The sequence below is a fragment of the Oncorhynchus keta genome, chromosome 4 (assembly GCF_023373465.1).
Source record: "Oncorhynchus keta strain PuntledgeMale-10-30-2019 chromosome 4, Oket_V2, whole genome shotgun sequence".
Classification (NCBI taxonomy): Eukaryota; Metazoa; Chordata; class Actinopteri; order Salmoniformes; family Salmonidae; genus Oncorhynchus; species Oncorhynchus keta.
The window spans coordinates 73,426,453-73,452,898 of record NC_068424.1 but is presented as its reverse complement, the minus strand read 5'-3'; the positions used below and the strand labels follow the sequence as shown (position 1 = coordinate 73,452,898).

At 42.7% G+C, this 26,446-nt stretch overlaps 1 protein-coding gene across 2 annotated transcripts in view; it reads right to left on the bottom strand.

Annotated features, from left to right (window-relative positions):
• Positions 1-26,446, bottom strand: part of LOC118376822 (transcription factor COE1-A-like) — a 140,821-nt gene that overhangs the window by 25,048 nt on the left and 89,327 nt on the right. For both annotated transcript variants that reach the window (XM_052515150.1, XM_052515155.1), the window contains exons 11-12: positions 19,176-19,264; positions 14,798-14,863 (exon numbers count right to left, since the gene is read on the bottom strand). In XM_052515150.1, the coding sequence (XP_052371110.1) occupies positions 14,798-14,863; positions 19,176-19,264 (155 nt within the window). The remainder of the gene's footprint in view (positions 1-14,797; positions 14,864-19,175; positions 19,265-26,446) is intronic.

Below are 26,446 nucleotides of genomic sequence, written 5' to 3'. Positions count from 1 at the left end.
AGATATACATGGCGTAGGCTTAATCAAGCTAGTAGTCTTGACTGCTTTCTTATGTCATTCTCTCTGGCACCAAAACTTTAAAAAGTGTTGATAGTGGACCGAATGTGGTCTGATCATCACATAATTGGCATATATATTACTCTTACAGAATTTCCACGTGGGCGAGGATATTGGAAATTTAATCAAAGCCTACTTGATGAAAAATGAAAAAACATAATCAAATAAATTCATTAAAAATCCTACAATGTGATTTTCTGGATTTTTTTTCCATTTTGTCTGTCATAGTTGAAGTGTACCTATGATGAAAATTACAGGCCTCTCTCATCTTTTTAAGTGGGAGAACTTGCACAATTGATGGCTGACTAAATACTGTTTTTGCCCCACTGTAGGGGCAGATCCCCTTATTGTATGGGACACTTATAAATGTGCCTTTAGAGGCCGTTCACTTCAGTACTCATCTATAAAACAAAAGCAATTTAGATTAAAAGAGTCCATATTAACAAAGGAAATTGAAGGACAAACAGTACAGTTTGTATATAATGAATATGAATTTGGATGGAAGAAATGATTCAATAATTAAAGCACCTCTCACGAAAGGCATGTAGACTTAAATCCAAACTGTTTTTCTAGTAAATTGGTAGGAATGTCTCACCCCATGTTCAAGAATGGCATTTTTTCCTTTATTCAGATTACACTTGCTCACTTTCAGTTGTTTGAAAAGAAAATCATCTCCAAAATATCGTTATTTTTTAAACAAGCCTTAGAAAGTTGGTTGCAATTCCAGTTTAATCCACCTGAAAAGACAGAACAAATAATACAACACATATTATTGTTAAACTCAAATATACCAATTGAGAAAAAATGTTTAAAAAAGTTATCATTTTAGTGAATGATATTATAAATAGGACTGGTGGATTTCCAGTTGAAGTCGGAAGTTGACATACACAAGTCGGCTAAGACATCTACTTTGTGCATGACACAAGTCATTTTTCCAACAATTGTTTACAGACAGAGTATTTCACTTATAATTCATTGTGTCACATTTCCAGTGGGTCAGAAGTTTACATACACTAAATTGACTGTGCCTTTAAACAGCTTGGAAAATTCCCCAAAATGATGTCGTGGCTTTAGAAGCTTCTGATAAGCTAATTGACATAATTTGAGTCAATTGGAGGTGTACCAGTGGATGTATTTCAAGGCCGCCCTTCAAACTCAGTGCCTCTTTGCTTGACCCCATGGGAAAATCAAAAGAAATCAGCCAAGACCTCAGAAAAAAGTTTGTAGACCTCCACAGGTCTGGTTCATCCTTGGGAGCAATTTCCAAACGCCTGAAGGTACCACATTCATCTGAACTAAAAATAGTACGCAAGTATCAACACCATGGGACCACGCAGCGTCATACCGGTCAGGAAGGAGGTGTGCTCTGTCTGCTAGAGATGAACATACTTTGGTGCAAAAAGTGCAAATCAATCCCAGAACAACAGCAAAGGACATTGTGAAGATGCTGGAGGAAACAGGTACAAAAGTATCTGTATCCACAGTAAAACGAGTCCTATATCGACATAACCTGAAAGGCCGCTCAGCAAGGAAGACGCCATAAAAATGCCACACTACTATTTAAAACTGCACATGGGGACAAAGATCATACCTTTTGGAGAAATTTCCTCTGGTCTGATGAAACAAAAATAGAACTGTTTGGCCATAATGACCATCGTTATGTATGGAGGAAAAAGGGTGAGGTTTGCAAGCCGAAGAACACCATCCCAATCGTGAAGCACGGGGGTGGCAGGAGGGACTGGTGCACTTCACAAAATAGATGGAATCATGAAGCCGGAAAATGAAGCGGGAAAATTATGTGGATATATTGAAGCAACATCTCAAGACATCAGTCAGGAAGTTAAAGCTTGGTCACAAATGGGTCAAATGGACAATGACCCCAAGCATACTTCCAAAGTTGTGGAAAATGGCTTAAGGACAACAAAGTATTTGGATTGGCCATCACAATGCCCTGACCTCAATCCTATAGAACATTTGTGGGCAAAACTGAAAAGGCGTGTGCGAGCAAGGAGGCCTACAAACCTGACTCAGTTACATTAGCTCTGTCAGGAGGAATGGGCCAAAATTCACCCAACTTATTGTGGGAATCTTGTGGGAATGTGATGAAAGAAATAAAAGCTGAAATAAATCATTCTCTCCACTATTATTTTGACATTTCACATTCGTAAAATAAAGTGGTGATCCTAACTGACCTAAAACAGAATTTTACTAGGATTAAATGTCAGGAATTGTGAAAATCTGAGTTTAAATGTATTTGGCTAAGATGTATGTAAAATTCTGACTTCAAATGTGTCACACATGCAGCTAACACAGACAAATGGAAATGTCTGCTCTACCCTAAATTACAACCAACTAACTGCAGCATTACAACAAAAATGGAAGAGGCAAGTAGAAGGGGAAAAAGGTATGGAACTTGTATGTTGGCATTAAAGAACATAAATGGTTAAAGAAAAGTGTGATACATAAAAACATATACCAATTTCATTTAAAACAAATTGACAGCTGTGCCATATAAACTGCAAAATAGTTGGGAAGAGATTTTGATGTACCCATTCCATGGCGCATGGTTTATGAACTGACACGCAAAACAACTCTGGATTCAAAACTTCTATTTTTTCAATTTAAATTACTATACAAAATTCTTGCAACCAATATAATGCTATATATATGGGGGATACAATCTTACCAGCTCTGCAGATTTTGCTGTGAGGAGGCAGAGTCATTAGATCATTTATTTTGGTACTGTCCATATGTAGCTCGTTTTTGGTTACAGGTTCAGGAATGGCTGAAGAATTGCAACATTTGCCTAGAATTAACGCTGCAGATAGCAATAATGGTGATTTGAAAAGCCATAGTCAATCAATCAATAAAATAATTATTATTTTAGAAAAAAAGTGTATCTTTAATTTACAATCCGTAGCAGCTATGAGAATAGAAAGGTTCAGTACTTTTGTGAAGCATGACAGCACAGTTGAAAAATATATGGCAAGTAGAAATCCAAAATGGATGGTGTTGAGAGATAGATGGGAGGGGTTGGATGGAGCTGAAGGGTGGGACTGGATGGTGTTGAGAGATAGATGGGAGGGGTTGGATGGAGCTGAAGGGTGGGACTGGATGGTGTTGAGAGATAGATGGGAGGGGTTGGATGGAGCTGAAGGGTGGGACTGGATGGTGTTGAGAGATAGATGGGAGGGGTTGGATGGAGCTGAAGGGTGGGACTGGATGGTGTTGAGAGATAGATGGGAGGGGTTTGATGGAGCTGAAGGGTGGGACTGGATGGTGTTGAGAGATAGATGGGAGGGGTTGGATGGAGCTGAAGGGTGGGACTGGATGGTGTTGAGAGATAGATGGGAGGGGTTGGATGGAGCTGAAGGGTGGGACTGGATGGTGTTGAGAGATAGATGGGAGGGGTTGGATGGAGCTGAAGGGTGGGACTGGATGGTGTTGAGAGATAGATGGGAGGGGTTGGATGGAGCTGAAGGGTGGGACTGGATGGTGTTGAGAGATAGATGGGAGGGGTTGGATGGAGCTGAAGGGTGGGACTGGATGGTGTTGAGAGATAGATGGGAGGGGTTGGATGGAGTTGAAGGGTGGGACTGGATGGTGTTGAGAGATAGATGCGAGGGGTTGGATGGAGCTGAAGGGTGGGACTAATAACAAGATAACCGATGTAAAACATACGGGGTCTGTAAAATGTATATACTGTATGTTCAGAAATGTTGAGAAATAGCACAGTTACAAATAGAAATCAAACTGGATGGACATCAGAAATAGAGGAAGGACTAAAACCAAACAAAATATAACTATTGTAAAATAGATTGTGTCTGTAAAACGTGAAAAATATGCATGAACTGAAGGTAGAAGCAAAAGAGTAATTGTTTATTTGTTTACTCCAATTGGGGGAAGGGTGGTAGGGTTTGGGGAATAATAAAGGTATAATCTAAAAAATATATGTAAATCTACAGTGGGGCAAAAAAGTATTTCGTCAGCCACCAATTGTGCAAGTTCTCCCACTTAAATAGACGAGAGTGGCCTGTAATTTTCATCATAGGTACACTACAACTATGACAGACAAAATGAGAAAAGAAAATTCAGAAAATCACATTGTAGGATTTTTAATTAAGTTATTGGCAAATTATGGTGGAAAATAAGTATTTGGTCAATAACAAAAGTTTATCTCAATACCCTTTGTTGGCAATGACAGAGGTCAAACGTTTTCTGTAAGTCTTCACAAGGTTTTCACACACTGCTGCTGGTATTTTGGCCCATTTCTCCATGCAGATCTCCTCTAGAGCAGTGATGTTTTGGGGCTGTTGCTGGGCAACACAGACTTTCAACTCCCTCCAAAGATTGTCTATGGGGTTGAGATCTGGAGACTGGCTAGGCCACTCCAGGACCTTGAAATGCTTCTTACGAAGCCACTCCTTTGTAGCCCGGGCGGTGTGTTTGCGATCATTGTCATGCTGAAAGACCCAGCTTCAATGCCCTTGCTGATGGAATGAGGTTTTCACTCAAAATCTCACGATACATGGCCCCATTCATTCTTTCCTTTACACGGATCAGTCGTCCTGGTCCCTTTGCAGAAAAACAGCCCCAAAGCATGATGTTTCCACTCCCGTGCTTCACAGCAGGTATGATGGTGTTCTTTGGATGCAACTCAGCATTCTTTGTCCTCCAAACACAACGAGTTGAGTTTTTACCAAAAAGTTATGTTTTGGTTTATTCTGACCATATGACATTCTCCTAATCTTCTTCTGGATCATCCAAATGCTCTCTAGCAAACTTCAGACGGGCCTGGACATGTACTGGTTTAAGCAGGGGGACACGTCTGGCACTGCAGGATTTGAGTACCTGGCGGCGTAGTGTGTTACTGATGGTAGGCTTTGTTACTTTGGTCCCAGCTCTCTGCAGGTCATTCACTAGGTCCCCCCGTGTGGTTCTGGGATTTTTTTGCTCACCGTTCTTGTGATCATTTTGACCCCACAGAGTGAGATCTTGCGTGGAGCCCCAGATCGAGGGAGATTGTCAGTGGTCTTACATGTCTTCCATTTCCTAATAATTTCTCCCACAGTTGATTTCTTCAAACCAAGCTGCTTACCTATTGCAGATTCAGTCTTCCCAGCCTGGTGCAGGTCTACAATTTTGTTTCTGGTGTCCTTTGACAGCTCTTTGGTCTTGGCCATAGTGAAGTTTGGAGTGTGACTGTTTGAGGTTGTGGACAGGTGTCTTTTATACTGCTAACAAGTTCAAGCAGGTGCCATTAATACAGGTAACGAGTGGAGGACAGAGGAGCCTCTTAAAGAATAAGTTACAGGTCTGTGAGAGCCAGAAATCTTGCTTGTTTGTAGGTGACCAAATACTTATTTTCCACCATAATTTGCAAATAAATTCATAAAAAATCCTACAATGTGATTTTCTGGATTTCTTTTTCTCATTTTGTCTGTCATAGTTGAAGTGTACCTATGATGAAAATTACAGGCCTCTCTCATCTTTTTAAGTGGGAGAACTTGCACAATTGGTGGCTGACTAAATACTTTTTTGCCCCACTGTATATAGATATGTGCATGTATGTATGTACTGTATTTATATATGTGTATATGTATGAATGTTTATGTATGCATATGTATACGTATGGGTATATATGTATATTTATATGGATATATATTTACCTATGAAAGATATTGGGGGTTTGGAAATGATGCAGACAAGTACATTGATGGAAGCAACAATCTTTCCACAATATTAAGCTGATCCACCGCCTAGAAAAACCCCCAGAGAGGAACAGCAGTGTACAATGGGGAGTCAATGTAAATTGTCCGGTGGGGATTTTTATGAAGTGTTCAGCAGTCTTATGGCTTGGGGGTAGAAGCTGTTGAGGAGCCTTTTGGTCCTAGACTTGGCGCTCCGGTACCGCGTGCCATGCGGTAGCAGAGAACAGTCTGTAACTTGGGTGACTGGAGTCTCTGACAATTTTCTGGGCTTTCATCTGACACCGCCTTTTACATAGGTCTTGGATGGCAGGAAGCTTGGGCCGTTCGCACTAGCCTCTGTAGCGCCTTACGGTCAGATGCCAAGCATTTGCCATACCAGGCGGTGATGCAACCGGTCAGGATGCTCTCGATGGTGCAGCTGTAGAACCTTTTGAGGATCTGGGGACCCATGCCAAATATTTTCTTCAGAGTGAGAAAAGGTTTTGTCTTGCCCTCTTTACGACTGTCTTGGTATGTTTGGACCATGATAGTTCGTTGGTGATGTGGACACCAAGGAACTTGAAACTCTTGACCCGTTACACCATCGATGTTAATTGGGGGCCTGTTCGGCCAGCCTTTCCTGTAGTCCACAATCAACTCCTTTGTCTTGCTCACATTGAGGGAGAGGCTGTTGTCCTGGAATCACACTGCCAGTTCTCCTCCCTATAGACCATCATGGGCAGTCATGGGTGAACAGGGAATACAGGAGGGGACTAAGTACACAACCCTGAGGGGCCCCAGTGTTAAGGATCAGCGTGGCAGACATGTTGTTGCCTACTCTTACCACCTGGGGGCGGCCCGTCAAGAAGTCCACGATCCAGTTGCAGAGGGAGGTGTTGAGTCCCAGGGTCCTTAGTTTAGTGATGAGCTTTGTGGGCACTATGGTGTTGAACGCTGAGCTGTGGTTTTTCAATGTTCTATGGGATTGAGGTCAGGGCTTTGTGATGGCCACTCCAATACATTGACTTTGTTGTCCTTAAGCCATTTTGCCACAACTTTGTAAGTATGCATGGGGTCATTGTCCATCTGGAAGACCCATTTGCGACCAAGCTTTAACGTCCTGACTGATGTCTTGAGATGTTGCTTCAATATATCCAAATACTTTTCCGTCTTCATGATGCCATCTATTTTGTGAAGTGCACCAGTCCCTCCTGCCACCCCCGTGCTTCATGATTGGGATGGTGTTCTTCGGCTTGCAAGCCTCCCCCTTTTTCCTCCAAACATAACGATGGTCATTATAGCCAAACAGTTCCATTTTTGTTTCATCAGACCAGAGGACATTTCTCCAAAAGGTACGATCTTTGTCCCCATGTGCAGTAGAAAACCGTGGTCTGGCTTTTTTATGGCGGTTTTTGAGCAGTGGCTTCTTCCTTGCTGAGCGGTCTTTCAGGTTATGTCGATATAGGACTAGTTTTACTGTGGATATCAATACTTTTGTACCTCTTTCCTTCTGCATCTTCACAAGGTCCTTTGTCTCTAGAGGCACCAGTTAAGCCAGTGTGGGGGTTGGAACAAAAGGGCTATCTAAGGCATATTGGACAGGGATATGGGCTCTACAGTGAAATAAGGCAATAATCACTAACCAAAACAGCAATAGACAAGGCATATTGACATTAGGGAGAGGCATGTGTAGCCGAGTGATCATAGGGTCCAAAGAGTAGCACTAGATGAGTCAGGGACCCAATTCCGTAGTCGCTAGGTGAGCTGGTGAAATGGCGATTCTGACAGCTAGCGGGCCGTGGCTAGCAGATGGGCATCCGGCGACATTGCAATGGAAGAGCCTTTTGAAACCACCTTGGACGGTTACGTCGGCAGACCAGTCGTGATGGATCAGCGGGGCTCCGTGTCGGCATTAAAGCGTCCAGGCCAATTGGCAAAAGAGGTATTGTAGCCCAAGAATTGGCTGGTGGACCTCTTTGGCTAGCCGGGCCTAGCTCGAGGCTAGCACCAGCCTAACTGGTCCTTGCTTCGGGACAGAGATGTAGCTAGCTAGCTAGCTGCAATGATCCGGTGTAAAGGTTCAGAGCTTGCGCTGGGAATCCTGAGATTTTGTAGAGAAAAAGCAGTCCAATATGCTCTGGGTTGATATCACGCTGTACAGACTGGCAGGAATTGACCGAGTAGAGGTTGGCTGATGTCCGAGTTAATGGTGAGGACCGCTAGAAGTGGCTAACTGACTACTAGCTAGTAGCCAGTTAGCAGGCTACCTTCTGATGGGGGTTCTGGTTCTAAAGTATAAAAATAGCAGATCCGTACCACATTGGTTGAGGTGGGTTATAGGAAAGTATATTCAGTCCGTAGATGAAAAGTGAGATTAAAATATATGCAATATATACATGAAGAAAACGATATAAACATGGGACAGGACGGGAAAAGACAAAAACACACGTCAGACTGCTACGCCATCTTGGTTTTGTCTTAGGTCTCTCTTTATATTGTGTTGAGATGTTGTCTTAGGTCTCTCTTTATGTAGTGTTGTGGTGTTGTCTTAGGTCTCTCTTTATATTGTGTTGAGATGTTGTCTTAGGTCTCTCTTTATATTGTGTTTTGGTGTTGTCTTAGGTCTCTCTTTATATTGTGTTTTGGTGTTGTCTTAGGTCTCTCTTTATATTGTGTTGAGGTGTTGTCTTAGGTCTCTCTTTATATTGTGTTTTGGTGTTGTCTTAGGTCTCTCTTTATATTGTGTTGTGGTGTTGTCTTAGGTCTCTCTTTATATTGTGTTGAGATGTTGTCTTAGGTCTCTCTTTATATTGTGTTGAGGTGTTGTCTTAGGTCTCTCTTTATATTGTGTTTTGGTGTTGTCTTAGGTCTCTCTTTATATTGTGTTGTGGTGTTGTCTTAGGTCTCTCTTTATATTGTGTTGTGGTGTTGTCTTAGGTCTCTCTTTATATTGTGTTGTGGTGTTGTCTTAGGTCTCTCTTTATATTGTGTTGTGGTGTTGTCTTAGGTCTCTCTTTATATTGTGTTTTGGTGTTGTCTTAGGTCTCTCTTTATATTGTGTTGTGGTGTTGTCTTAGGTCTCTCTTTATATTGTGTTGTGGTGTTGTCTTAGGTCTTTCTTTATATTGTGTTTTGGTGTTGTCTTAGGTCTCTATATTGTGTTGTGGTGTTGTCTTAGGTCTCTCTTTATATTGTGTTGTGGTGTTGTCTTAGGTCTCTCTTTATATTGTGTTTTGGTGTTGTCTTAGGTCTCTCTTTATATTGTGTTGTGGTGTTGTCTTAGGTCTCTCTTTATATTGTGTTGTGGTGTTGTCTTAGGTCTCTCTTTATATTGTGTTTTGGTGTTGTCTTAGGTCTCTCTTTATATTGTGTTGTGGTGTTGTCTTAGGTCTCTCTTTATATTGTGTTTTGGTGTTGTCTTAGGTCTCTCTTTATATTGTGTTGTGGTGTTGTCTTAGGTCTCTCTTTATATTGTGTTGTGGTGTTGTCTTAGGTCTCTCTTTATATTGTGTTGAGATGTTGTCTTAGGTCTCTCTTTATATTGTGTTGTGGTGTTGTCTTAGGTCTCTCTTTATATTGTGTTGTGGTGTTGTCTTAGGTCTCTCTTTATATTGTGTTTTGGTGTTGTCTTAGGTCTCTCTTTATATTGTGTTTTGGTGTTGTCTTAGGTCTCTCTTTATATTGTGTTGAGGTGTTGTCTTAGGTCTCTCTTTATATTGTGTTTTGGTGTTGTCTTAGGTCTCTCTTTATATTGTGTTGTGGTGTTGTCTTAGGTCTCTCTTTATATTGTGTTGAGATGTTGTCTTAGGTCTCTCTTTATGTAGTGTTGTGGTGTTGTCTTAGGTCTCTCTTTATATTGTGTTGAGATGTTGTCTTAGGTCTCTCTTTATATTGTGTTTTGGTGTTGTCTTAGGTCTCTCTTTATATTGTGTTTTGGTGTTGTCTTAGGTCTCTCTTTATATTGTGTTGAGGTGTTGTCTTAGGTCTCTCTTTATATTGTGTTTTGGTGTTGTCTTAGGTCTCTCTTTATATTGTGTTGTGGTGTTGTCTTAGGTCTCTCTTTATATTGTGTTGAGATGTTGTCTTAGGTCTCTCTTTATATTGTGTTGAGGTGTTGTCTTAGGTCTCTCTTTATATTGTGTTTTGGTGTTGTCTTAGGTCTCTCTTTATATTGTGTTGTGGTGTTGTCTTAGGTCTCTCTTTATATTGTGTTGTGGTGTTGTCTTAGGTCTCTCTTTATATTGTGTTGTGGTGTTGTCTTAGGTCTCTCTTTATATTGTGTTGTGGTGTTGTCTTAGGTCTCTCTTTATATTGTGTTTTGGTGTTGTCTTAGGTCTCTCTTTATATTGTGTTGTGGTGTTGTCTTAGGTCTCTCTTTATATTGTGTTGTGGTGTTGTCTTAGGTCTTTCTTTATATTGTGTTTTGGTGTTGTCTTAGGTCTCTATATTGTGTTGTGGTGTTGTCTTAGGTCTCTCTTTATATTGTGTTGTGGTGTTGTCTTAGGTCTCTCTTTATATTGTGTTTTGGTGTTGTCTTAGGTCTCTCTTTATATTGTGTTGTGGTGTTGTCTTAGGTCTCTCTTTATATTGTGTTGTGGTGTTGTCTTAGGTCTCTCTTTATATTGTGTTTTGGTGTTGTCTTAGGTCTCTCTTTATATTGTGTTGTGGTGTTGTCTTAGGTCTCTCTTTATATTGTGTTTTGGTGTTGTCTTAGGTCTCTCTTTATATTGTGTTGTGGTGTTGTCTTAGGTCTCTCTTTATATTGTGTTGTGGTGTTGTCTTAGGTCTCTCTTTATATTGTGTTGAGATGTTGTCTTAGGTCTCTCTTTATATTGTGTTGTGGTGTTGTCTTAGGTCTCTCTTTATATTGTGTTGTGGTGTTGTCTTAGGTCTCTCTTTATATTGTGTTGTGGTGTTGTCTTAGGTCTCTCTTTATATTGTGTTGTGGTGTTGTCTTAGGTCTCTCTTTATATTGTGTTTTGGTGTTGTCTTAGGTCTCTCTTTATATTGTGTTGAGATGTTGTCTTAGGTCTCTCTTTATATTGTGTTGAGATGTTGTCTTAGGTCTCTCTTTATATTGTGTTGTGGTGTTGTCTTAGGTCTTTCTTTATATTGTGTTGAGATGTTGTCTTAGGTCTCTCTTTATATTGTGTTGAGATGTTGTCTTAGGTCTCTCTTTATATTGTGTTGTGGTGTTGTCTTAGGTCTCTCTTTATATTGTGTTTTGGTGTTGTCTTAGGTCTCTCTTTATATTGTGTTGTGGTGTTGTCTTAGGTCTCTCTTTATATTGTGTTGAGGTGTTGTCTTAGGTCTCTCTTTATATTGTGTTGAGATGTTGTCTTAGGTCTCTCTTTATATTGTGTTGTGGTGTTGTCTTAGGTCTCTCTTTATATTGTGTTGTGGTGTTGTCTTAGGTCTCTCTTTATATTGTGTTGTGGTGTTGTCTTAGGTCTCTCTTTATATTGTGTTGTGGTGTTGTCTTAGGTCTCTCTTTATATTGTGTTGTGGTGTTGTCTTAGGTCTCTCTTTATATTGTGTGTCTTAGGTTTTGGTGTTGTCTTAGGTCTCTCTTTATATTGTGTTGTGGTGTTGTCTTAGGTCTCTCTTTATATTGTGTTGAGGTGTTGTCTTAGGTCTCTCTTTATATTGTGTTGTGGTGTTGTCTTAGGTCTCTCTTTATATTGTGTTTTGGTGTTGTCTTAGGTCTCTCTTTATATTGTGTTGTGGTGTTGTCTTAGGTCTCTCTTTATATTGTGTTGTGGTGTTGTCTTAGGTCTCTCTTTATATTGTGTTGTGGTGTTGTCTTAGGTCTCTCTTTATATTGTGTTGTGGTGTTGTCTTAGGTCTCTCTTTATATTGTGTTGTGGTGTTGTCTTAGGTCTCTCTTTATATTGTGTTTTGGTGTTGTCTTAGGTCTCTCTTTATATTGTGTTGTGGTGTTGTCTTAGGTCTCTCTTTATATTGTGTTGTGGTGTTGTCTTAGGTCTTTCTTTATATTGTGTTTTGGTGTTGTCTTAGGTCTCTCTTTATATTGTGTTGTGGTGTTGTCTTAGGTCTCTCTTTATATTGTGTTTTGGTGTTGTCTTAGGTCTCTCTTTATATTGTGTTGTGGTGTTGTCTTAGGTCTCTCTTTATATTGTGTTGTGGTGTTGTCTTAGGTCTCTCTTTATATTGTGTTTTGGTGTTGTCTTAGGTCTCTCTTTATATTGTGTTGTGGTGTTGTCTTAGGTCTCTCTTTATATTGTGTTGTGGTGTTGTCTTAGGTCTCTCTTTATATTGTGTTGTGGTGTTGTCTTAGGTCTCTCTTTATATTGTGTTGTGGTGTTGTCTTAGGTCTTTCTTTATATTGTGTTGTGGTGTTGTCTTAGGTCTCTCTTTATATTGTGTTGTGGTGTTGTCTTAGGTCTCTCTTTATATTGTGTTGTGGTGTTGTCTTAGGTCTCTCTTTATATTGTGTTTTGGTGTTGTCTTAGGTCTCTCTTTATATTGTGTTGTGGTGTTGTCTTAGGTCTCTCTTTATATTGTGTTGAGATGTTGTCTTAGGTCTCTCTTTATATTGTGTTGTGGTGTTGTCTTAGGTCTCTCTTTATATTGTGTTGTGGTGTTGTCTTAGGTCTCTCTTTATATTGTGTTGTGGTGTTGTCTTAGGTCTCTCTTTATATTGTGTTGTGGTGTTGTCTTAGGTCTCTCTTTATATTGTGTTTTGGTGTTGTCTTAGGTCTCTCTTTATATTGTGTTGTGGTGTTGTCTTAGGTCTCTCTTTATATTGTGTTTTGGTGTTATCTTAGGTCTCTCTTTATATTGTGTTGAGATGTTGTCTTAGGTCTCTCTTTATATTGTGTTGTGGTGTTGTCTTAGGTCTCTCTTTATATTGTGTTGTGGTGTTGTCTTAGGTCTTTCTTTATATTGTGTTGAGATGTTGTCTTAGGTCTCTCTTTATATTGTGTTGAGATGTTGTCTTAGGTCTCTCTTTATATTGTGTTGTGGTGTTGTCTTAGGTCTCTCTTTATATTGTGTTGTGGTGTTGTCTTAGGTCTCTCTTTATATTGTGTTGTGGTGTTGTCTTAGGTCTTTCTTTATATTGTGTTGAGATGTTGTCTTAGGTCTCTCTTTATATTGTGTTGAGATGTTGTCTTAGGTCTCTCTTTATATTGTGTTGTGGTGTTGTCTTAGGTGTCTCTTTATATTGTGTTGTGGTGTTGTCTTAGGTCTCTCTTTATATTGTGTTGTGGTGTTGTCTTAGGTCTCTCTTTATATTGTGTTGTGGTGTTGTCTTAGGTCTCTCTTTATATTGTGTTGAGATGTTGTCTTAGGTCTCTCTTTATATTGTGTTGTGGTGTTGTCTTAGGTCTCTCTTTATATTGTGTTGTGGTGTTGTCTTAGGTCTCTCTTTATATTGTGTTGTGGTGTTGTCTTAGGTCTCTATATTGTGTTGTGGTGTTGTCTTAGGTCTCTCTTTATATTGTGTTGTGGTGTTGTCTTAGGTCTCTATATTGTGTTGTGGTGTTGTCTTAGGTCTCTCTTTATATTGTGTTGTGGTGTTGTCTTAGGTCTCTCTTTATATTGTGTTGTGGTGTTGTCTTAGGTCTCTCTTTATATTGTGTTGAGATGTTGTCTTAGGTCTCTCTTTATATTGTGTTGTGGTGTTGTCTTAGGTCTCTCTTTATATTGTGTTGTGGTGTTGTCTTAGGTCTCTCTTTATATTGTGTTGTGGTGTTGTCTTAGGTCTCTATATTGTGTTGTGGTGTTGTCTTAGGTCTCTCTTTATATTGTGTTGTGGTGTTGTCTTAGGTCTCTATATTGTGTTGTGGTGTTGTCTTAGGTCTCTCTTTATATTGTGTTGTGGTGTTGTCTTAGGTCTCTCTTTATATTGTGTTGTGGTGTTGTCTTAGGTCTTTCTTTATATTGTGTTGTGGTGTTGTCTTAGGTCTCTCTTTATATTGTGTTGTGGTGTTGTCTTAGGTCTCTCTTTATATTGTGTTGTGGTGTTGTCTTAGGTCTTTCTTTATATTGTGTTGTGGTGTTGTCTTAGGTCTCTCTTTATATTGTGTTGTGGTGTTGTCTTAGGTCTCTCTTTATATTGTGTTGTGGTGTTGTCTTAGGTCTCTCTTTATATTGTGTTGAGGTGTTGTCTTAGGTCTCTCTTTATATTGTGTTGTGGTGTTGTCTTAGGTCTCTCTTTATATTGTGTTGTGGTGTTGTCTTAGGTCTCTCTTTATATTGTGTTGTGGTGTTGTCTTAGGTCTCTCTTTATATTGTGTTGTGGTGTTGTCTTAGGTCTCTCTTTATATTGTGTTGTGGTGTTGTCTTAGGTCTCTCTTTATATTGTGTTGAGGTGTTGTCTTAGGTCTCTCTTTATATTGTGTTGTGGTGTTGTCTTAGGTCTCTCTTTATATTGTGTTGTGGTGTTGTCTTAGGTCTCTCTTTATATTGTGTTGTGGTGTTGTCTTAGGTCTCTCTTTATATTGTGTTTTGGTGTTGTCTTAGGTCTCTATATTGTGTTGTGGTGTTGTCTTAGGTCTCTCTTTATATTGTGTTGTGGTGTTGTCTTAGGTCTCTCTTTATATTGTGTTGTGGTGTTGTCTTAGGTCTCTCTTTATATTGTGTTGTGGTGTTGTCTTAGGTCTCTCTTTATATCGTGTTGTGGTGTTGTCTTAGGTCTTTCTTTATATTGTGTTGTGGTGTTGTCTTAGGTCTTTCTTTATGTAGTGTTGTGGTGTCTCTCTTGTTGTTGTGTGTTTTGTCCTATATCTTTAATCCCAGCCTCCGACCCAACGGGAGGCCTTCTGGTAGGCCAACATTGTAAATTAGAATTTGTTCTTAATTGACTTGCATAGTTAAATAAAGGTTACATTAAAATACATACAACAAAATGTACTGAGAGGAGGGAGAGGCAAAACCTGGTTAATAGATTCATCAAATGTTTTCTGTCCTCCTCACTTCGCCCATACCTTTCCTTATCCACCTCCACTCTTCCCACTGTCAGGGTGAGGGATGGGGATCTGTGTTTTTGCATGTGTGGGAACATTTTGTGTGTGTGTGTGTCTCACCTGGTTATTGTGTGGCATCCCGTAGAGCGCTTCTACCAAGTCTGCCGCTCTCTTTAGAATGACTTCCTGTGGAGGAAGAGAGAATTGGGGGGGGGGTGAATACGAAAATCTTCACAGAGCTTTACTCCATTTTATTACACATTGTGCTATGAATGCAGGATTGAGGAATGGAAAAAAAAGGGAGAGGAGAAGAGAGGAGAGGAGAGTAGAGGAGAGGGAGACAGAGACAGAGAGAGAGAGAGAGAGAGAGAGAGAGAGAGAGAGAGAGAGAGAGAGAGAGAGAGATTCTACCTCTGAATAAAACATGAGTCTCTCTCTCCATCATTCAACCATCAACAAGCAATCCTGTCTACATCTTCCCTCAGCTTAACCTCTAGAAGGATCATCCATCAATTCATTTAACACACTACATCACTAGCTGACACACTAACACTACACAACCTACCTATGACACTACACAGCTTGCCTATGACACTACACAGCCTGCCTGTGACACTACACAGCCTGCCTATGACACTACACATCACAGCCTGCCTATGACACAGTACAGCTTGCCTATGACACTACACAGCCTGCCTATGATACTACATAGCCTGCCTATGACACTACATAGCCTGCCTATGACACTACACAGCTTGCCTATGACACTACACAGCTTGCCTATGACACTACACAGGCTGCCTATGACAGCCTCTCTATATACCTGTAATAGTCTGTAATCTGTAGTACCCTAATCTCTGCCCTGTGATTATCCTATCAACCCTTGCCATCTAAATCAATACACACAAACAGTGTGTGTGTGTGTGCGTGTGTGTGTGTGTGTGTGTGTGTGTGTGTGTGTGTGTGTGTGTGTGTGTGTGTGTGTGTGTGTGTGTGTGTGTGTGTGTGTGTGTGTGTGTGTGTGTGTGTGTGTGTGTGTGTGTGCGTATATGTGTGTTTGTGAGTGTGTGTGATGTAGACATTATGAGCCTTGTAAAAATGAATGTGCCGGGGCCAGGAAATGTGCTGGAGGAGCGACAAACAGAAAATTGCTCTCCCCTGAGTGTATCCCTCCATCTCTCTCTCTCTCTCTCTCTCTCTCTCTCTCTCTCTCTCACACACACACACACACACACACACACACACACACACACACACACACACACACACACACACACACACACACACACACACACACACACACACACACACACACACACACAACACACACACACACACACACACACACACACACACACACACACACACACACACACACACACACACACACACACACACACACACACACACACACACTGTGTTCTCCCCAGTCTGTGTCAAGTGTGTGTTTCGCTGTGAACAAGCCCGGAGCATGTGTGTGCTCTCACCCCGACACACACACACAAACACACACACACGCTCACAGGACATGCCAGGAGCGTCAGCAAAGCAATAAAGATTGTGATGCGCTGTCCAAGGTGCTAAATTCACTCAATAATGGGAGTTCTACTTCTGTCTTACCCTCCCATTACCAGATCTATACAAAAGAGAGGGGGAGCGGAGGAAGGAGAGAGGGAGAGAGAATGAGATATGTATGGGAGGGGGGAAAAGAGAGAGGGGTGTGGGGGACATGGAAAGAGGGCGATCGAGAGAGGTGCCCTATCTCATCAGTCCGCTCTAGGTGATTGAGAGACATGGGGTCCCAGGCAAGGTAAGTGGATCTTTAGTATGTATGCTCTCTCTCTCTCCTCTCCTCGTTCCCTTCTTTTCCTTGCCGCCCCATGCCTCCCAGGGATAACTAGATGGACGGTTGGAGGGAGGAGAGAAGGAGGAGGGGAAATGAGGGAAGAGTATTAGGGCACAGACAGAACCCCCACTGTGAGCTGTAAGGAGGAGAGCACCACTCCCTCCCCCTCTCCCTCATTCCATCTCTTCATCTCAGTCTCTTTATCCCCTACGTATTCCTTCCCGTATCCATCTCTTTTGCTCTCTCTCTCTCTCTCTCTCTCTCTCTCTCTCTCTCTCTCTCTCTCTCTCTCTCTCTCTCTCTCTCTCCTCCTCCCTCTCTCTCTCTCTCTCTCTCTCTCTCTCTCTCTCTCTCTCTCTCTCTCTCTCTCTCTCTCATACTCTCTCTCTCTCTCTCTCTCTCCTACCTCGACCTACCTCTTTCTCTCTCTCTCTCTCTCTCTTACTTTCTTCTCATCCCCTCTTCTGCCTGTCTGTTTAGTCCTGGGGTCTGATGAGTTAGTCAAGTGATTATGAGTCAATCTAAAGATAATCACAGAAATGTTGTTAGTTGCTCTTTGTGTGTATGTGAAGAGACATTTCCTGTGAAGGCTGTGAGGGCCTGATGTAAACAGGAAGGGAACCTGATCCAGACCTCTGGTCTGCTCTCGTCTGGCGGTCAACGGAATCATTAGCCACACCAGATGGAACTTTGACAAACCAAACGGAACCTTGACAAACCAAACGGAACCTAACCACGAGCCAGACAGAATCTAAGGAGGGAAGATTCATATAAGACCCCTTTTAAGGAATGATAAGATGGAGTGAGACCTGATTCAGAGAATACAGGAGACAAGTTAACACTGTGTGTACTTCCAAATGAAACCCTATTCCCTATTTAGTGCACTACTTGATCAATAGGACTATTGTCTAAAGTAGAGCACTATATAAGGAATAGGGTACCATTTGAAACAAAGATCTTGCTTTTCTGTAAGGGTTGATTCCAGTTGTTAAGAGAAGTGTGGTCAACAACACATTGTTATTAGCTCAATAAAGAATCAATAGAGGTGAAATGAACAACCAGACCTGACTGCTACTAATGTATCTATTTACAGTACCAGTCAACATTTTGGACACACCTACTCATTCGAGGGATATTCTACATTGTAGAAGACATCAAAACTGAAATAACACATATGGAATCATGTAGTAATCAAAAAAAGTCTTAGACAAAAAAAAAATTGCCTTGATGACAGCTTTGCACACCCTTGGCATTCTCTCAACCAGCTTCATGAGGTAGTCACCTGGAATGCATTTCAGTTAACAGGTGTGCCTTGTTAAAATTTCATTTGTGGAATTTCTTTCCTTCTTAATGAATTTGAGCCAATCAGTCGTGTTGGGACAAGGTAGGGGTGGTATACAGAAGATCGGCCTATTTTTTAAAAGACCAAGTCCATATTATGGCAAGAACAACTCAAATAAGCAAAGAGAAATGACAGTTCATCATTACTTTAGACATGATGGTCAGACAATACGGAAAACTTCAAGAACTTTGAAAGTTTTTTCAAGTGCAGTCGGTTACTACATGATTCCATATGTGTTATTTCATAGTTTTGATGTGTTCACTATTATTTTACAATGTAGAAAACAGTAAAAATAAAGAAAAACCCTTGAATGAGTAGGTGTCCAAACTTTTGACTGGTACCTACCTACCTACCTACCTACCTACCTACCTACCTACCTACCTACCGACCGACCGACCGACCGACCGACCGACCGACCGACCGACCGACCGACCGACCGACCGACCGACCGACCTACCTACCTACCTACCTACCTACCTACCTACCTACCTACCTACCTACCTACCTACCTACCTACCTACCTACCTACCTACCTACTTAGAAGAAAGGGTTCCAAAGGGGTTCTTCGGCTGTTCCCATAGCATAACCCTTTTTTGGTTCCAGGGGTAACCCCTTTTTGGCTCCACGCATAACCCTTTTGGGTTCCATGTAGAACCAAAAAGGGTTCTACCTGGAACCAAAAAGGGTTCTCCAAAGGATTCTCCTATGGGGACAGTCAAAGAACAATTTTAGGTTCTAGATAGAACACTTTTTCTAAGAGTGTACCTATCGACCGCTGTTCATTTATTGGAGGAGGGAAACAGAGGGGGGAGGGAGAGGGGGAGGGAGAGAGAGTGGAGGGGAGGAGATACAGGAGGTTGTTAGTCTAAAGATCAGGGGCCATACGTATCAAGTATCTCAGGGTATGAGTGCTGATTTGTTCCACAGACCTCACCACCAGACATGACCCAGAGTGAGGGAGAGGTGATTTCTCTCTTAACCTCCTACACCTGTTCTCTCTACCCTCCCCTGCTGTCTTTCAGTGCTGGACGACCAATCAAGCTTCAGTAAGAACACTCAGCTGGACAGTTCTTCGATCCACTGACTCCTCAGCTGACTGACTGAACCATGATGGACGCCTGTATACCTCCCCTCCCCCTTCTCCTCCTCCCCCTCTACTTCCCTACTCTTTGTCTCCCCCTCTCCTCCCACTCCTCTTCCTTCCTTTCTTTGTGCGTGTGTGTGTATGTGTGTGTGTGTATGTGCATGTGTGTATGGGTGTATGTGTGTGTTGGGTATGAGTGTGAATGTGTGTATGTGTGTGTGCTGACCTTAGGCAGTCTCTCCTGGTCTCCTGGATGTCTGGGGATGACTTTCTGTAATCTCTGGAAGCCGTAATCTATAGTGGGCTCATTCAACGCTGCGGAGAGAGGAAGAGAGAGAGAGAGAGAGAGAGAGAGAGAGAGAGAGAGAGAGAGAGAGAGAGAGAGAGAGAGAGAGAGAGAGAGAGAGAGAGAGAGAGAGAGAGAGAGAGAGAGAGAGAGAGAGAGAGAGAGAGAGAGAGAGAGAGAGAGAGAGAGAGAGAGAGAGAGAGAGAGAGAGAGAGATGGTAATGTCACTCTGAGAACACTGACAGAACTCATAGTGATGGTAATTGAATAAGCTAAGCTTTAACATGCATATTTAAACATAAGAGTATGAACAGAGCAGACCAAGGCTGGAATTATCCCTCTGAACCTTTCTCCCACTTTCTCTTTCCCCACTTTCCCATTCTCCCACTTTCCCGTTCTCCCACTTTCTCTTTCCCCACCTTCTCTTTCCCATCCCCCTCTTTCACGCTCCTTCTCTTCTATTCTCTATTCCTCTATTTCTCTATTCTGTTCCTCTATTCTCTATTCCTTTATTCTATATTCCTCTATTCTCTATTCCTTTATTGTATATTCCTCTATTCTCTATTCCTTTATTCTATATTCCTCAATTCTCTATTCCTTTATTCTATATTCCTCTATTCTCTATTCCTTTATTCTATATTCCTCTATTCTCTATTCCTTTATTCTATATTCCTCTATTCTCTATTCCTTTATTCTATATTCCTCTATTCTCTATTCCTTTATTCTATATTCCTCTATTCCTCTATTCTATATTCCTCTATTCTCTATTCCTTTATTCTCTATTCCTCTATTCTCTATTCCTTTATTCTATATTCCTCTATTCTCTAGCCAGAGGAAACTCTCATACAGTAGAAAACCCACCGATAAAAGCAGCCGCAGGAGAAACAGAACAGAGCAGCAGCTGATTGTCCTCAGAGAAGAAAACCTTATGAAGTATGTGTGTGAACAGTCTCTGTGAGTGTGTCTCTCTCTGCTTGCCGTCTGTTGGCTCCGTAGGCCCCAGCCAGGGTGTATCCTGGGGGTGTAAGCACAGCTCGCCTCCCATCTGAGGAGACAGCTTGACCCACTGGCCCCCAGAAACAAGCATGCCACTGGAGAGACAGTGAACAAACTGTGGTCCTGCTACTGTAGGCCTGCCAGGTTCTTTATGATAGACCCCCAGACAGAAAACACACACCACAGATGTACAATGAAGTGTGGATAATCTCTATCATTCTCTCTATCTCTCTCTACTGTATATATCATTCTTTCTTTCTTCTTTTTTTTTTCTGTCTGTCTGTCTGTCTGTCTGTCTGTCTGTCTGTCTGTCTGTCTTTCTTTCTTTCTTTCTTTCTTTCTTTCTTTCTTTCCCTCCCCTTCTCCCTCTCTTTTTGCTGTTTCCATTTAATACAATGTTTTGGACAGAGAGAAGGAAAAATAAGTGAAGAGAGAGGTTGACCACGGCTAATGGGAGACTGGAGAGATTGAGAAAAGAGGGAGATGAGAAAGAGATTATGTCAGACAGTGAAATGTCAGTACAGGCAGCTGGTAAATATATGAATCAAAACAATGAGAAGATCACATCTTCAATTATTACAGAGGAATAACAGTTGACATAATTTAGTCTTCTCTGACCCCTTTAAGCCTTAAGTAGGATTCAGACCTGGATTAGTCCTGCGTAGGGCTGTGGAGGTCATGACATTTTGTCAGCCGGTGATTGTCAAGTAAATAACGGCCAGTCTCACGGTAATTGACCGTTAATTAACATAAACACATTTAGCATCTCCTGGCTTCCCAGCACAGCCTACAAGCCGTTGATGCAGACCTTTGGAACATGTACATAAAACATATATATAATAAACCCATGCAATACACCCTACACCAGTGGTTCCCAAACTTTTTATAGTCTCGTACCCCTTCAAACATTCAACCTCCAGCTGCGTAGCCCCTCTAGCACCAAGGTTTACTCTGTTTTTTTCATCATTATAAGCCTAGCACGTGTGAGTTTTTGTCACAACCCGGCTCGTGGGAAGTGACAAAGAGCTCTTATAGGAACAGGGCACAAATAATAATATAATAATAATCAATAATGTTTCTCTTTATTTAACCATCTTACATATAAAACCTTATTTGTTCATTGAAAATTGTGAATAACTCACCACAGGTTAATGAGAAGGGTGTGCTTGAAAGGATGCACATAACTCTGCAATGTTGAGTTGTATTGGAGAGTCTCAGTCTTAAATACTTTTCCACACAGTCTGTGCCTGTATTTGGTTTTCATGCTAGTGAGGGCTGAGAATCCACTCTCACATAGGTACTTGGTTGCAAAGGGCATCCATGTCTTAACAGCGCGATTTTCCAAGGCAGGATACTCTGAGCGCAGCCCAATCACATTTTTATTTGCCGTCTTGCTCACATTGAGGGAGAGGTTGTTGCCCTGGCATCACACTTCCAGGTCTCTGACCTCCTCCCTATAGACTGTCTCATCGTTGTCGGTGATCAGGCCTACCACTGTTGTGTCATCAGCAAACTTCATGATGGTGTCGGAGTCGTGTTTGGCCACGCAGCAGTGGGTGAACATGGACAATAATCTGAGTTGTCCTTATGTTCATTCTATAGCTAGAGGACTCCTTATATCTCCATGAGTGTGAAGTATCATTGTTTTGTCTTTATCTGTTCTAGTGCTTTCGTTTTGCTAGCTTGGGCCATCTGCTTTAAGTGGTGCCTTTGGAACTACCAATCTGCAGTCAAGAACGTAGAGTTCATCTCAGCCTATGTTGCCCTTCCGTCCCTAGACTTATTGGATCTGACGGAGACATGGATCACCCCAGAGAACACTGTTACTCCAGCTCCTCTTTCTTCATCTGACTATGTTTTCTCTCATAGTCCAAGATCATCTGGTTGTCATGTGGTGGCACAGGTTTACTCATTTCTCCTAAATGGAGATTTTCTCTTTTCTCCCTCTCTCACCTGTCCATCTCAATTTAATTCCATGCTGTCACTGTCACTTGTCCACTCAAGCTTAACATTATTGTAATCTATCGTCCACCAGGTGCCCTTGGAGAGTTCCTCATTGAGCTTGACACCTTGATAAGCTAATTTCCTGATGATGTCTCACCGCTCTTCGCACCTGGCAACTTCAACCTCCCGACGTCTGTTTCGATTAATTTATTCCCAACTCACTCTTTCCCCTCCTTGCCTATTTGGACCTCACCCTTTCCCGATCCCCTCCAACTGACAAGGTTGGCAATACGCTTGACCTCATCTTTACAAGAGGCTGCTCGCATACTAATCTCACTGCAACATCGCCCCCCCCCAGATCTCTGATCACTACTTTGTTTCCTTTTCTGCCTCCCATTCATCCCAAACCTAACCACCCAGCCCCTACCCAGATGGTCATGCGCCATCGCAATCTTCACTCTCTCTCTCCCACTACTCTCTCCTCTTCCATCCTATCATCTCTCTCTTCTGCTAAATTCTTCTCCCTCCTGTCTCCTGATTCTGCCTCTTTGACCCTACTCTCCTCCCTTTATGCATCCTATGACTCGGACTGTCCCCTTACCTCCCGGCCGGTTCGGCCCTCCCCTCCTGCTCCGTGGCTGAGTCACTCATTGTGAGCTTACAGAACAGGGTTGCGGGCAGCTGAGTGACTCATTGTGAGTTTACAGAACAGGGCTGCGGGCAGCTGAGTGACTCATTGTGAGTTTACAGAACAGGGCTGCGGGCAGCTGAGTGACTCATTGTGAGATAACAGAACAGGGCTGTGGGCAGCTGAGTGACTTATTGTGAGATAACAGAACAGGGCTGTGGGCAGCTGAGTGACTCATTGTGAGATAACAGAACAGGGCTGTGGGCAGCTGAGTGACTCATTGTGAGATAACAGAACAGGGCTGCGGGCAGCTGAGTGACTCATTATGAGATAACAGAACAGGGCTGTGGGCAGCTGAGTGACTCATTGTGAGATAACAGAACAGGGCTGCGGGCAGCTGAGTGACTCATTGTGAGCTAACAGAACAGGGCTGTGGGCAGCTGAGTGACTTATTGTGAGCTGACAGAACAGGGCTGCGGGCAGCTGAGTGACTCATTGTGAGATTACAGAACAGGGCTGCGGGCAGCTGAGTGACTCATTGTGAGTTTACAGAACAGGGCTGTGGGCAGCTAAGTGAGTCATTGTGAGCTTACAGAACAGGGCTGCGGGCAGCTGAGTGAGTCATTGTGAGTGTACAGAATAGGGCTGCGGGCAGCTGAGTGACTCATTGTGAGCTTACAGAACAGGGCTGCGGGCAGCTGAGTGACTCATTGTGAGATAACAGAACAGGGCTGTGGGCAGCTGAGTGACTCATTGTGAGCTAACAGAACAGGGCTGCAGGCAGCTGAGTGACTCATTGTGAGTTTACAGAACAGGGCTGCGGGCAGCTGAGTGACTCATTGTGAGATAACAGAACAGGGCTGTGGGCAGCTGAGTGACTCATTGTGAGATAACAGAACAGGGCTGTGGGCAGCTGAGTGACTCATTGTGAGATAACAGAACAGGGCTGTGGGCAGCTGAGTGACTCATTGTGAGCTTACAGAACAGGGCTGCGGGCAGCTGAGTGACTCATTGTGAGTTTACAGAACAGGGCTGCGGGCAGCTGAGTGACTCATTGTGAGTTTACAGAACAGGGCTGCGGGCAGCTGAGTGACTCATTGTGAGTTTACAGAACAGGGCTGCGGGCAGCTGAGTGACTCATTGTGAGTTTACAGAACAGGGCTGCGGGCAGCTGAGTGACTCATTGTGAGCTTACAGAACAGGGCTGTGGGAAGCTGAGTGACTCATTGTGAGCTTACAGAACAGGGCTGCGGGCAGCTGAGTGACTCATTGTGAGCTTACAGAACAGGGCTGCAGGCAGCTGAGTGACTCATTGTGAGTTTACAGAACAGGGCTGTGGGCAGCTGAGTGACTCATTGTGAGTTTACAGAACAGGGCTGTGGGCAGCTGAGTGACTCATTGTGAGCTTACAGAACAGGGCTGCGGGCAGCTGAGTGACTCATTGTGAGCTTACAGAACAGGGCTGCGGGCAGCTGAGCAAAATTGGAGGAAAACTAAACATCCGGAGGATCTATCATCCTTTCACTCCCTCTTCTCTACCTTCTCTGTATCTGCTGCTAAAGCCACTTTCTATCCCTCTAGATGTCAAGCTTCTGCCTCTAATCATAGGAAACTCTTTTCCACCTTCCCCTTCCTACTTAATCCTCCACCCCCTTCCCCTCCCTCCTCCCTCTCTGCGGACTACTTTGTCAACCACTTTGGTTGACGACGTCTGCTACTCATTCACTCAGCCTATTGATTCCACTGGTCTCACTCACACAGAACTAACCTATGCCCTGACCTCTTTCCTCCTCTCCACCCTTTCAGGGCTGGGCTGGTCTCAGGGTATGCACACACTTGGATTGCATTTTACTTGGCAGGCCGCTCCTACCAGGTGACGTGGAGAGGATCTTTGTCTGCACCACATACTCTCACTACTGGTGTCTCCCAGGGCTTGATTCTAGGCCCTCTCATTCTGCTCCGTCATTTCTCCACATGGTCTCTCCTATCATTCCTATGTGGATGACAATCAACTACTTTTCTCCTTCCCTCCTTCTGACAGTCAGGTAGTGACAAGCATCTCTGCGTGCCTGGCATAGATCTCCACTTGGATGTTGGCCCACCACCTCAAGCTCAACCTTGACAAGATGGAACTGCTCTATCTCCCAACAAAGGCCTGCCAGCTCAAAGACCTCTCCATCACGGTTGGCAACTCCACAGTGTCGCCCTCCCAGAGTGCAAAGAATCTTGGCGTGACCCTAGACAACACCCTGTCGTTCTTTGCAAACATCAATGTGACCCAATCCTCCAGATTCATGCTCTACAACATCTGTAGAATATGACCCTGCCTCACACAGGAAGCGGCGCAGGTCCTAATCCAGGCATTTGTCCTCTCCTGTCTGGACTACTGCAACTCGCTATTGGCTGAGCTCCCTGGTTGTACCATCAAACACCTGAAACTTATTCACAAAGCAGCAGCCTGCCTGGTTTTCAACTTTCCCAAGTTCTCTCATGTCACCTCGCTCCTTCTCACACTCCACTGGCTTCCAGTCGAAGCTCGCATCCGCTACAAGACCATGGTGCTTGAGGGGAACGGCACCTCAGTACCTCCAGGCTCTGATCAGGCCCTACACCCAAACAAGGGCACTGCGTTCATCCACCTCTGGCCTGCTCGCCTCCCTACCACTGAGGAAGTACAGTTCCCGCTCAGCCCAGTCAAAACTGTTCGCTGCTCTGGCTCCCCAATGGTGGAACACACTCCCTCACGACGCCAGGACAGCGGAGTCCATCACCACCTTCCGGAGACACCTGAAACCCCACCTCTTTAAGGAATACCTAGGATAGGATAAAGTAATCCTTCTCACCCCCCCCCCCTTAAAAGATTTAGATGCACTATTGTAAAGTGGCTGTTCCACTGGATGTCATAAGGTGAATGCACCAATTTGTAAGTCGCTCTGGATAAGAGCGTCTGCTAAATGACTTAAATGTAAAGATATCATTCACAAGTAATAATATATCATTCACAAGTAATAATGTATCATTCACAAGTGATAATATATAATTCACAAGTAATAATGTATCATTCACAAGTAATAATGTATCATTCACAAGTGATAGGTTAATATTGTCACCCATCAGACTATTCTTGATTTAATCTTGTCTTTACATATTGTAACGTGTGCGCTGAGAGTCGGGAAGCAAGTTCAGGGAGTGAATGCTTTAATAAATACGTTAACATAATACCGAACAAGAAAACACGAACAACGCACAGACATGACACTGGAACAGAAACAATAACGCCTGGGGAAGGAACCAAAGGGAGAGAGATATAAAGGAAAGGAACCAAATGGAGAGAGATATAAAGAGAAGGAACTAAAGGGAGAGAGATATAAAGGAAAGGAACCAAAGGGAGAGAGATATAAAGAGAAGGAACCAAAGGGAGAGAGATATAAAGGAAAGGAACCAAAGGGAGAGAGATATAAAGAGAAGGAACCAACGGGAGAGAGATATAAGGAGAAGGAACCAAAGGGAGAGAGATATAAAGGAAAGGAACCAAAGGGAGAGAGATATAAAGAGAAGGAACCAACGGGAGAGAGATATAAAGAGAAGGAACCAACGGGAGAGAGATATAAAGGAAAGGAACCAAAGGGAGAGAGATATAAAG